Source organism: Syngnathus scovelli, chromosome 7, assembly GCF_024217435.2.
Source record: "Syngnathus scovelli strain Florida chromosome 7, RoL_Ssco_1.2, whole genome shotgun sequence".
NCBI lineage: Eukaryota > Metazoa > Chordata > Actinopteri > Syngnathiformes > Syngnathidae > Syngnathus > Syngnathus scovelli.
Genome location: NC_090853.1, coordinates 13,221,206 through 13,234,689, shown reverse-complemented (window position 1 = coordinate 13,234,689; position 13,484 = coordinate 13,221,206). Strand labels below are relative to the sequence as shown.

Genomic DNA, 13,484 nt, shown 5'->3' with positions numbered 1-13,484 from the left:
GCACACACACTTTGTCTCCTTTGCTCGACCATTCCCTGTTCGTCTCGGCACGTTGGCAATGTAAAAAACAAGTAGTTTAGTAGAGTATGTCTCTAGGACAGTGGTCGGTCTCAGGGGTTCGGCAGAGCCTCCACTGCTGAGGTCAGAACACGCTTGATTTATCATGTAAATTTGTGATGACGCATATCATTAGTCTCAAAAGGTAGTATGGCCGGTGTTGTGCCAAAGTAGGTACAATAATCCCTCGTTTTTCGCGGGAGAGGCATTCCAGAACCACTCGCGAAAAACAAAAATCTGCAAAGTAGAAACGATACATGTATTATTTTGAAATTTAAACATAATTGTATATAAATTTCCAACATGTGGTGTTTATTATTGGCCGCTCGAGGGCATATATATATTTTTTTTTCAAAGTCAAAGTCAGCTTTATTGTCAATTTCTCCACATGCCAAAGACACACAAAGAAAACGAAATTTCGTTCCCCCCTATCCCACGGTGACAAGACATGGCTCACAACAGACAAACAAGTAAACAAGTATAACAACAGCGTGCTGAATAAATAATGAATAAATAACACAATAAATAAATAAATAAATAAATAAATAAATAAATAAATAAATAAATAAATAAATAAATAAATAAGAGGAGCAAAAAAGGAGCAAGTGCGCGTACAGCAGACATTCCAGAAAATAGCGCAACAGTGCCGCACGCTACGCAGAAGGGGGTAGCGAGTTCAGGGTCCTAACAGCCTTGTAAAAGAAGCTGTTGGCGAGTCTGGTGGTGTGGGAGCGCAGGCTCCTGTACCTCTTCCCAGAGGGCAGAAGGTCAAACAAAGAGTGAGCCGGGTGACTCACATCTCTCGCAATCGAGGTTGCCTTGCGGGCAAGATGGGAAGTGTAAATGTCCTTCAGGGAGGGGAGCGAAGCACCAATAATCTTACCAGCCATATTCACTATGCGCTGCAGGGCCTTCAAGTTCTGTTCAGTGCAGTTACCACCCCAGACAGCGATGCAACTGGTGAGGACGCTCTCAACGGTGCCATGGTAGAATGTAGACAGGACTGCCTGAGGAGCACATGCACGCCTGAGCTTCCGCAAGATGTACAGGCGTCGCTGAGCTTTCTTTGCCAGTGACGAGGTGTTTGCGGACCAGGAGAGGTCCTCACTGATGTGCACCCCCAGGAACTTGGTGCAGCTCACCCTCTCCACCACAGCACCATCGATGATCAGCGGCAAATGTTTTGTGTGACCCTTCCGGAAGTCAACAACAATTTCCTTGGTCTTGTCGACGTTCAGCAGGAGGTTGTTGTCCCTGCACCACGTGGTCAGAAGGTCAACTTCCGACCTGTACCGAGTCTCTTCGCCCTTCGTGACGAGACCCACCAGAGTCGTGTCGTCAGCAAACTTCACTATGCGGTTGTCGCTGTAGGTCGCAGTGCAATCATGCGTCAGCAGGGTGAAGTACAGTACCAAGTATGTACAGTGATCGCTCATTTATCACAGTTAATTGGTTCCAAGACCACCCGCGATAGGTGAAAATCCACAATGAAGAGAAAATATATTGTTACAATATTCACACAGAATTTTTATGAACCTTTATTGTATTTTTAAACACTTTATTGTATTTTTAAACAGTTCTTTTTGCATTTTTAAACACTTTTGTAAAACATTTAAAGTCAAACTGACTTTCAGAAACGTTCTTAAATACTAAATAACTATTTAAACACTTTTGTAAACATTTCAAAGTCAAACTGACTGTCAGAAACATTCTTATTTACTGAAATAAGGTCAGATGCCGTATTCAGCAGGTGGTTCCATAACTTTGTCCTCACTTTCCGGAATCTCAATTGCCACAGACTTCCCTTGGTTCTTTTCCTAGTGGTCGTGTCAGAAACATAGTGATGGGCAGCTGCTGGCATTGCTTTTTTTTCCCTGAATTAAGATGCTGTTTTACACGTGCAGGGCTCTGTTAACTGCATTTCTGAATTGCAATGCACGAATCATTAAATGCCTTCCAATACTGTAACACTGAAAACTTCACTTCTGCGTCTATGGATTCAACTAGGTCTTGCATGGCGTGCTTGGTGTACATTGCCTTAAAAGCATGAAAAATGCCCTGGTCCATTTGTTGGATGAGAGATGTGGTTCTAGGGGGCAAGAATTCAATGCGCACACCTTTGGCACTCAGGTGTTGTGCGTGGCCTCCAGCGTTGTCCATCAGCAGTAACACATTGAAATTTCGCCCCTTTTCAGAGAGGTAAACCCTCTCTGAACAGCACTTATGGACCCAATCTTTTGACAGTGACTTGGTTATCCAAGCTTTCAGACTGTGCTGGGAGAAATATGGCCAGCAGCCTTGTCTCACATCAGGAGAGTGAAGCGATCCTTGAAGGCCTAAACACAAGCGCTTTGCCCTCTTCCTTCATAATGAACATTTTTGATGGGATCCTCTTCCAAAACAAGCCAGTCTCGTCCATCTTGAACACCTGTTCAGGCAAATAGCCCCCTACTTCAATGATAGACTTAAAAATCTCATTTTTATACAACTCTGTGCCCTCTTTGCCTGCAGAGGCTGCTTCTCCATGGAACCAAACACTCGAGGTTGAATCTCTTCGTGGACTTCTCAAACCAACCATTGCTAGCGGTGAAAGCAATGTGTTGACTAGTAGAATGAGATGCCTGTGAAGTTGAAGCTTGAGGGTCGTGAGGGTTGGTATCATCATCATCTGCAAGTTGGCTGTACAGCCACCTGGCCTTTTCGTATCCAAAGGAATGTTCCTCTTCCTGCAGGAATTTACCCAGGGGGCTAATGCCGACTCCATCTATACTATGCCCTTATTGCGTGGACTTGCTTATTAAAAGTAATATTTGCAGTCAAACGTATATTCTTTATTCTTCTCATCCTTCTTAATATAACGCACAGTCAACTGATTATGGTGGTCTACTTCGGCGTAACTTCTCCCTTCCTTAAGCATGTCGAGGAGTTTCACCTTCTCTGTTATTGTAAGCATCTTCCACTTATGCTTGCTGTCTCCAGAAGGCATAGAACGTGCGAGGCATTTTCGTGGCATTGTTGTAGGACTTCACTAAAAATTACAAAGTAAACAATTGACTTCTGTAATGAAGCGCAAGCCCGAGGTGCTGTTGATATGTTGACGCGAATGGAGTGGATAAGGTACGGGAGTCTAAGATAAAGTGGGGTTAGAACTGCTGAGCCAATCAGCTGCAAGGACACCGAAAACTATTGTAATGAAGCACTCTAAATTACGCCACAAAAACATCTATATATCAATATGTAAAATATTCATCAGGGCTACACACATTATGTACTTTAACTTCATGGGTGCTGATAATGGGAAGTGGGACTCTATATGAATTGCTTGGAACATTTGATAAATGTTCATGGAATGGAGTTTCTCAATCCAACTGAGTATTTTTTTTTCACTTGGAAGTGGAGATATAAACATCGGGCTCACGACCACACGTCCCTGTTCCATATAATGGATGATGCGTAATAGGACATTACAGGAGATCTGTTACCAGGGGGCTGAAGAAGTGGACCATGAGTGGCAGGGTAAAACGGTTTTGTTGTGTTTTCGTGCTGGTCTTGCTGGTGTCCCAAGTTAGTAGGAAACAGCATCAGTCGCAAGAACAAAATAAAACAACGAAGATTCAAACCGTGGAACTTCTATTCACTGGGCTACCAGCTCTACCAATTGAGCTGCAGCCATCCAATAATACTAACATGCTATTGTTGCATTGCTGGTATTTGGTGACACCAAGACCAGCTGACGTATGCGATTGTTCATTTTTGATGACGTGGAATAGGATTAGGGCCAATGAAGAAAAAAAGGTCGGCAGAATTCTTTATTCTCCATTAAAGTCAGAATTCTGACTTTTAAGTTTCCTAGTGTACCTTTAAGTCAGTCTGACAGTGGGAAATGTACAATTCTGACGTGAATCCCCACTTTCAAGTCAGAATTCTGACTTTAAAGGCAGAAGGTGAGCAAGTCAGAATGTCGACTTTAAAGTGATAAATCTAATTCGGACTTTAAACTGATAACAAGAGAGTTAGAATGCTTGAATGAGAATTCTCACTTCAAAATCAGAATTCTGAGAATAGTCAGAATCCTACAACCCCTTTCCCCCCCTTCACTAGCCCTATAGTCAGTCCTATATAATATTGTGGCTGAGAAGAAGAAGAAGAAAAAGAAAAGCCCATATTGGCCTTTCGCCCACCCACAATTCTCAAATTCCTCATAATTTGTGGAAAACTGGCAGCAGGCCAGTCCGGCTCGAACTTTTGGGAAGTGAAACGTATTAGGATGCAGAGTAGAGATAGGGGAGGGGGGAGTGTTCATGAAGGCGGGGGTTTGCAGTCAATCGCTGGAGTATAAAAAAGCAAAGTCCAAAAAGTTTGCATCGAGTTCATCAGTATCAGAGTGCTCCCGTAGAGAAAGCCTCACAGTCCTGTCGGAACAACGTGCTGTGTGCTGCGCAAATATGGCACCTGTCTTCCACACTTTAGCGGTCCTACTTACGTCTGTCTTTTTGCAAAGTGCGTCATCAGCTTATTTCAATGACACGTAAGTAGAGCCAATCTCGTTCCGGCTGATAAATAGAATCCACGAAAGTTTGCTGTCTGCAAGATGCTTGTATTAAGTCGTAACATATCCTGCATTATTTATTCGATTTATAGATTATACCGTGCAAGTATTTGTCACTATGGTACAAATGCAGTTGGGGGAGGAAAACATGAGAAATAACTTGTCACTTGTATACTCCTTCGTTCACGTTTGCTACTTGCTGACTCAGGTCTCATCATTTGCACATTACACGTAAACATTTGCAGTGATTTTACAACCATTATTGAGCAAAGGCACTTATTTTACATTATATTTAATTATATTACATCTAATTGGTTTGTCTGTTACTTTATATTGCTGCCACGGAGAGATGAGGAAATACATCTTTTTGGAATAACACTTAAGTGAAAATTGGGCTGTGAAATATATATCCATCCATTTTCTGAACCGCTTAGTCCCCACAGGGGTCGCAGGTGTGCTGGAGCCTATCCCAGCCGTCATCGGGCATTAGGCGGGGGACACCCTGAACCGGTTGCCAGCCAATCGCAGGGCACACAGAGACAAACAACCATTTGCACTCGCACTCACACCTAGGAATAATTTGGAGTGCCCAATCGGCCTACCAAGCATGTTTTTGGGATGTGGGAGGAAACCGGAGTGCCCGGAGAAAACCCACTCGGGCCCGGGGAGAACATGCAAACTACACACAGTGTGTGTGTGTGTGTGTGTGTGTGTGTGTGTGTGTGTGTGTGTGTGTGCGTGTGTGTGTGTGTGTGTGTGTGTGTGTGCGTGTGTATGCGTGTGTGTTTGTGTGTGTGTATATATATATATATATATATATATATATATATATATATATACATATATATATATATATATATATATATATATATATATATATATATATATATATATACTATATGTGTGTATATATGTATGTATATGATGTGTGTTCATAATGTGTCTATAATGTGTATCGCAAACATATGTTGACATGGTTGTTTCTACAGAGGAATTAAGATAATAAAAAAAAAGAAACAAAACAAAATTCCAGTAATGTGACTCTTGACTTGTTTCCCAGTGCAATGCTCATGTGTCTCTCTATCCATGCAGCATCTTTGCTGTGACTGTGAGCTCCCGGGTTAGAGGAGGGTTGCAAGAAACACTATGCACACTCATCCACGGGCCTATGGAGCCCGTCGCTTTGAGTATAACCCTGGACACGGACTCTGACAGCGCCGTAATCTTGGAGGAGGCAGCCAAACAGGACTTTTACCAGTGCCTCAACTTTCAGGTCCGTTTTTCATTGACTGTTTATCCATTTGTCAACCCATGGTTATGTACCAAACAATGTAGCTGGCACCAGCTATCAGTGTGACTCTTTAGTAAATAACTGTTCTGGACTGTCACACCACAGTGAGTTGTTATGCAACCAAATATTTGCTCCTTTTCAATGACCACCCAAGTGACCCCAATCAGTCTGTGATAATAGCTTTTGATTTCACTTGGTTCCCCCGAGTTTAACCTTAGCCGTGTTAGAATAGGTCTGGCATTTTTCGACCTGTAGCTCAACAAAGACCGTTTTCTACTGGAGGCCAGCAATGTACCTGCATTCCTCTGGAAAATGTTCCCTCCCCCCAACCCTTAGACCTTCAACACACACACGCGCAAACATACACACATGGAGAGGAAACACCCCCTTATAAATTTTAGAAGCAGTCGCTGTGCCTTATTATGTAATAACAGCTCTATTTGCATTCTAAAAACAAGTGAAAACATATGCTTGCAAGTATGGAGTGATTTCATAGATGAATGCAAAGTGGTTTGCTGTTGCAACACAGAACCTCTTGCCATGATAATGGCAATCTACAAATCATCATATTTGTACAAGAAGCCCTTACATCTGTTTCTCATTCCACCGCTCCCTCATTTCACATGGTGTTGTCTTCGGTGTGTGTATTTCTTGGCACCCTAGGTCCCGGCAGTGCGCACTAGTACTGTGGCAACCATAAATGTCACTGTGAAAGGTGAGAGTGGCACAATGAACAAGAAAACCAAAATCCTCATTGTCCCTCCTGCTTTCATCCACATTCTTCAAACTGATAAACCTATCTACAAACCTGGACAGACTGGTAAGTATCACCACAGACAAAATATTGAGTTGACAGAGGAATATTTTTCGGGTAGAATTGCTCATTGATATATAACCAGTCTATCTTTGCACTATAAAACAAAACATTTACAGTAGTGAATAATTTTCAAGACAGAAGACCTGATCACAGCCTCGCTAATGCTTAATACCGCCCCCTCTTTGAGTCCAACCATCCATTTTTAATTGTTGCGTCTACTGTACTTGTATTCATTACATTCACATCATGATAAATAAATGTTTTGAAACATGTAACACACTGGTCCATCTACTTATTATTGTGTGTTTTACTCCTCTGGCACATTTGTATTGACATTCTATTTGTCTTGCAAATGTGTTTTTCACATTAGTTTCTACTTTAAGAACCATGATTTGAAGCCTAACACCGAAAACAATGTATTGTTTGCTGTTTGTTTTATTCTGATATTCTACCTGTGTATATAAGGGTTAGGGTTAAAGACTTGAAGACCTTTTGCATTTTTTTTGCAGTGCAGTTCCGGATTGTCTCAATGGATTCTAGTTTTATACCTGTGGACCGGCTGGTAAGTTGCCAATTAATTTTTGTCTTCTGAAGATTTTTAAACTAGATGCAAATCTGAACTTTGCCTGGTGTGATTTTGTGTAAATGTTAAGAACAGGCCTCTATTTTGATTCAGGAGAGTGGGAGGAGGTAAAGGGAGGGCTGTTTTTGTGGGTTTTGTAGCCAGCGTGGGTGTGATGCGCTGTGTGGAGTACTGTGATAAACATGCTGTCAGAGTTCATTTGCCTCACACTGCATTTGACCCAAACATCTGAATCAATACTGGCTCAAGGTCTTTTCTGTAAGTGGGGAAACAATCTGCCATGCATGATTAACATCTGACAAAAGGAATTAAGAGTACTGCACCACGTTGTTTTCCCCCTTACCTGTTCACCCCATGCTGAATATGTCTACCGGATCAGTATTGTTTTTTTCTTTTGTTTGACTGAAAACCGGCAAGCTAACAGCCAGGGTGATATTTTGTTACAGTATTAAAGGTAAATCAAGCATTACTCTTTCAGGCCTGATGTAAAATTGGGCCATTTTGATGGATTATTTTCATGTTTTAAATTCTTATGTAGCTAAAAACAATGCTGAATAATGAGTCACTTCAACATCATTGCTTATTAAACTCAATCTGAGAACAAAATGTGCTGTAAGAATGGCATGCACTGTAACATTCTCAGCCTTAACACGTACCTGATATAATTTTTACTAGGTTAGGTAGGTCATGAGCATTAAAATAAGCAATTCTGCAGTGAAGTATGCAGCAGACATTTGTCTGAACACTCCGATGTCACACCTACACTCTCCACAACTTCTAGGGGAAAGATTCCCACGTTTCTATGATATTTGGTAACACATTTTCAGTTTTTCTGACATTTTGGCTCAGTTACAGGCTGACAGTATCATATTAACGATAACACACTATTTTCACTTCCTAAAAGAGTCAATTTGATGTACAATAAATACAAGTTTTAGGCTGTGAAGATCTGATACAAATCTGTAATATTTCTGTTATTACGTAAAAAAATGCTTTTTCATTTTAAAAAATGTACTAGCCAATCAAGTTACATTCATACCCCTTATTTAACATCACCTTAACAACTCTGTCCCGTCCACAAAAATAGTAACTCCTAGAAACACTAGAACCGTCAAATTCCAGACTTGCTGCTGTTTCCTTATACTGTTCACCATACACATGGTTCGGTTAAAGTTTCGGTTTCTTTTATATTCTTTGCGTCTTTATTTGTCTTCTTTCTTTCTTTATTTTTTACGTGGCAATTGTGCAAATAAGGCAGAATTTGTCAACGGGTCTTTCTAAGGTGTTGGTCTTTGTCTTGATGCCCACATACCACACAAGTCCCTTGGCATCTGGAATCACCCATTTGACTCTCCCAAGTACCCAGGACCTTCGTGGTGCAGTGTCACCGGCGATCATGACAATGTCCCCACCACTGAAGTTGTTCTTGAGGCTGGTCCATTTCTGTCGCTCTTGCAGCATGGGTGGATATTTATGCACCCACCGTTTCCAAAACAGGTCAGCAAGATACCGTATTGGCCCTAATATAAGACGACCCTGATTATAAGACGACCCCCCTCTTTTTCAAGACTCACGTTTGAAAAAAGACTTTTTGAACACCAAATTTAATTTTTATACAGCAAATGATTACATCTGAAACAAATGATTATAATAATATATTAGACAGAAAAAGCATTATTTTGCCTCATTCAAATCATGCAAAAACTGTCTATCACATCTTAATATCTGAACATTTAAATATGTAAACTAAAGTGCAATCATATTTGTAAATTAATGACTTCTGATTTTTGAAATGTAAATAAACCTACTGTGATAAAACAACTAAATTGCAATAGCTGCATTAACCATCAAGTGAAGTCTAACTGTAACTGTAGTCTTGAAACAAATCTGAACAAGGAAAAACATTGCAATAAAATAATGCAAACTGCTACCGCTATTGTTGGGGAGCCTGAGGAAAGTAGTTGGCTCGGATGGTTATACTCTTTTCGCGCCCAGATGTCGGTCAGAACACAGGAGGGAAGACGTGGTTCAGTTTTGATTGCTTTACTGAATTATTGGAAAAAAGTATCAGGCACTGTGGCTCATAGGGGCATACAGGCAAACTGGCAAAAAGGGTATAGGCCAGAAATAGGCAAACTATGGCCCGCGGGCAACATCTGGCCCACAGGGCCTTTTAATCCGGTCCGCCAAACTTGAATAAATTGTATTATTAAAAATGTTTTTGGTCATTTTCTCTGCAATTACTATTTTTATTATAGATGCGGAAGCGCCCGCCCGCGCATTTACACCCGGAAGCTGTGTCAGAAAGCTCGGTGCACACTCACAAGTGCATGTACGCACTAAGTAGCACGGACCCGGCGCACTCCACGCTCTATTTCAATCAGTGCCGAATTTCGAGTGTGGGCTGTGACGTCAGCATTCTTGTAATTCGCGCGCTGATCTTTCAGATGCAGTTTTATGCTAATGCCACCCACAAACCTTCCCCTGGAATCCTTCCATTAAAATGAGTGGCCCAAGGAAAAGAAAGGTGGACACTGAGTGCAGAGTGTTTAAAAAAAGAGTGGCCGATTTGGCTCGACCTACGTGTGTGAGCAGATGTTCAGCCGCATGAACGTCAACAAAGCCCGTCACAGATGTAGGTTAACGGACTGACACCTCAGCTCTATCCTAAGAATAACTACAACAAATTTTACTCCAGACCATAATGCAATAGCAAAAAAGGAAGACCAACAATACTACTGATTTCTTTATTACTCATTCTGACCGTGAGCCTATAGACCAGAGGTGGGCAATTAATTTTTACAAGGGGCCACATGAAAAACCTGAGTTGTGTCAGAGGGCCACACCTACGATAACTTAAACCTGCTCAATTTTCTTCCATTGTAAAATGTACTAAATTATTTATTTTAAATAGTTGGTACTGGTAATTAGAAGAATACAATTATTCTGTTTATATTTATATTAAGCTATGTAAAATTGTGGTGTATAGGTCAAATAAAAAAACAATCATTAATCAGTACAATTTATTCTTAACTTCTTTAACTTTTCCTCAAATGACAAAGCCGCTCCATCTCTGGGTGTGAAGTTTGATAAAAAGTCCTTGTTGGGCTTGCAGTTTTGCTAGCAATGCATCAGCCTCTGATGCGCCCTGTTTATCAGACAGATGTATTTTTTCTCATGCTTGGTCGTGTAGTGGCGACTCAAATTATATTCTTTAAACACAGCGACCTGTGTACCACAAATCAGGCACACAGCTTTACCTTTCATTTCTGTAAAGAAATACTTGGCAGTCCATGTCTTGTTGAAAACACGGCGCTCCTTGTCAACTTTTCTTTTCTGAGGGTCAGCACACATTTCTCGGGCAGCATTACTTCGCACTGTTCACCTTCACGCACAGCTCACATACACGTACGCTACACGGAAGTGCGACACCCTTCAAAATAAAAGCAAAACAGTTGTATTGCACGCACAACACTATTTTATTTTTTTTAAATTAAGTAGTAATCAAATATAATTTATGATTGGCCTCATGCGGACTGGACAGGGATGCACAAAGGGCCAGATGTGGCCCGCGGGCCGTCATTTGCCCAGATTTGCTATAGACAGACCGAGGGAAAACCAGACGACAAGAACAGGAACACTGGGCACGGACAGGGACGGAATAGAACAGTAGACACCGACAGGGAGAAACAAACGGGCTGGGCTTAAATACACAAGTTAAAGTTAAAGTTAAAGTCCCAATGATCGTCACACACACATCTGAATGTGGTGAAATTTGTCCTCTGCATTTAACCCATCCCCGTGTGATTTTGATCCATCCCCTGGGGCAGAGGGGAGCAGTGAGCAGCAGCGGTGCCGCGCTCGGGAATCATTTGGTGATCTAACCCCCCAATTCCAACCCTTAATGCTGAGTGCCAAGCAGGGAGGCAATGGGTCCCATTTTTATAATCTTTGGAATGACCCGGCCGGGGTTTGAAGCCAGGACCTTCCAGTCTCAGGGCAGACACTCTACCATTAGGCCACTGAGCTAGGTGGAAGCAGGTGACAGACATTACGGTAACGAAAGGGGTGTGGCTGAGGGAAGTTGCCGGCTGAGTGCGATCTGGCACGGACGTGACAGACCGAAAATCCATCGTTGAAAATCGGTTGGATATGTAATCCTCCATTGTAAAACGAAATGTAAAAACGGGAAAAAAAAAACAAATGAATGTAAAACGAAACAAATGGATGACGCTCCTCAGTTGTTCACTATAAATTTGAACTGGAGATCTCTTATTCTACAGATAGGCGGATGAAGCATCCCAGGATCACTAGCACCCCCTGCCATAAGGCTGGAGAACCTTTTTTCGTAGCCTCCGTAAGATCTCTTTTCAAAGCCGTTTTGTTCATTTAAAGAAACACGACGCTACAGACAGATGACAAGAAACACTAGATATTATATACATCAGCTTAACTACAGAAATTAGTTAATATAGTCACAGTGTTTGAACACTTAGACAGCGACATAAAGACAAAGAGCAGTTCAGTCTAATTGCATAGCCTGTCAACATGGGCAGCTGTGTGATTACGCAATCCTCAGAGGAGGCTAGACAGGAAGTTGGCTCCTCCGAGCGAATCGCCTTCGGTTTTAAAATAACTATAAAAATTCGGCGATTTTGGTTCAAAATGGTAAAAAACTATTGAAATTTAAAAAAAAAATGACTGTATAATAAAAATGAATAAATATGTTTTTCCCCTTTTCATGATGGCAGGGGAGGCGTGGCCTTGCCTCCTCTGACCGCACGTCCCTGCTGATAGTAGTTTTTTGGTGAAATATTTCTTTAATGCTGTTAATAAATGCTTTGTTTTCAAAAAGCTTTTTTTGAACATGCTTTATTAAACTAAATCTACTAAATGTAAAAACATTTTATGCAATGACCTTTATATGTAATTTCTATTACTTCACACAAACACTACATCCATCTGCTCCTGGTTCGGCCCCCCGGTCAAAATTTACAACCCAATTCGGCCCGCCAGTCAAAAGGTTTGCCCACCCCTGCGCTAGCCCCACGGGAAGTTGTTATTGTCTGTAAGCTTGTGTGTATGTAAATTTGTCATGGTCCAACTGAAGACTGTTTAGGGTGAATATAAAACTACTCTGCAACAAGTTTATGCTGCTATTAACCAGATTCCAACCGGGATTGCAGCAGCCTCAATGCTATATTTGTCACGTCTCGCCCCCAACTGCTCCACTATGTGTCTGTTGTCTTGGTTTCTGTCTGTGTGCTCGCCCCTCCCCTCCTGTGTGCCCATGATCAGTGTGATTGTTCCCACCTGCCTCTCGTTACCTGTCTTGTATAAAAGTCCTGTCTGCCCCTCTCTCCCTGTCGGATCATTGGTATTGGTTTTGGTCATTGGTTTTGGTTTTGGTATTGGTTGCTGCTGGTTTTGGTATTGGTTTTGGTCATTGGTTTTGGTTCCTGTCGTTCGGTGTGTCGTCCTGTCTTGGTGCCGTCATGTCCTGCTGTCTTCTTGTTCCACGTCCCGGTCAGTCAGTCAAGTTATTGTTTAAGTCATGTCAGTTTACCGAGTCTGTATTTTGAGTTGCTTCAATAAACCCTGGTCCAAGCTGCACTTGGTCGGCCTGCTCCATGCTACCCCCGACCGTGACAGAATGATCCGACCACCAAAACGACCAGCGCTTGGACCACCCTTCACCACCAGCTCCCGCTGCGACGCCCGATCCACATCCGAGCATGTTCCAGCGCCATGGGCTTGCAGCCGCCATCGGATCTTGCTCCAGCGACGCCGGACTCACGGCCGCCATCGGAATTCCCCCCCAGCGCCATCAGCTCCGCGACTGTCATCGGACTTCGCTGCCGCGACGCCGGACCCGCGGCCGCTATCGGAGTGCCCCACCGGCGCCATCGGACTCGCGGCCACCACCGGGCTCTATCCCAGCGTTGCAGGACCTGCGGGCGTTGCCAGACATCCAAGCCAGCTGCGTCGGACCCGCGATCGTCCCTGACTCCACTCCCACTGCTGCGGCGCGTGATGGCTCTTGCCGCCGCGCAGAGCCCCGCCTTCCGAATGTCGCCGATCACTGTACGGACTTTGTGAGTGGCCGCCGATCGCGGTACAGACTTCCCAAGTCGCCGCCCCAGTGCGGTTGTGTTTCCCCGAGTTTCCGCGGAGTGCGGTTCTGTTT

General features: G+C 42.7%; 1 protein-coding gene across 2 annotated transcripts in view; it reads left to right on the top strand.

Annotated features, from left to right (window-relative positions):
- Positions 1-4,393: 4,393 nt before the first annotated feature.
- Positions 4,394-13,484, top strand: part of LOC125972192 (alpha-2-macroglobulin-like protein 1) — a 52,701-nt gene continuing 43,610 nt past the window's right edge. For both annotated transcript variants that reach the window (XM_049725654.2, XM_049725653.2), the window contains exons 1-4: positions 4,394-4,585; positions 5,699-5,879; positions 6,561-6,717; positions 7,224-7,276. In XM_049725654.2, coding sequence (XP_049581611.1) covers positions 4,503-4,585; positions 5,699-5,879; positions 6,561-6,717; positions 7,224-7,276 — 474 coding nt within the window. In that variant the 5' untranslated portion in view covers positions 4,394-4,502. The remainder of the gene's footprint in view (positions 4,586-5,698; positions 5,880-6,560; positions 6,718-7,223; positions 7,277-13,484) is intronic.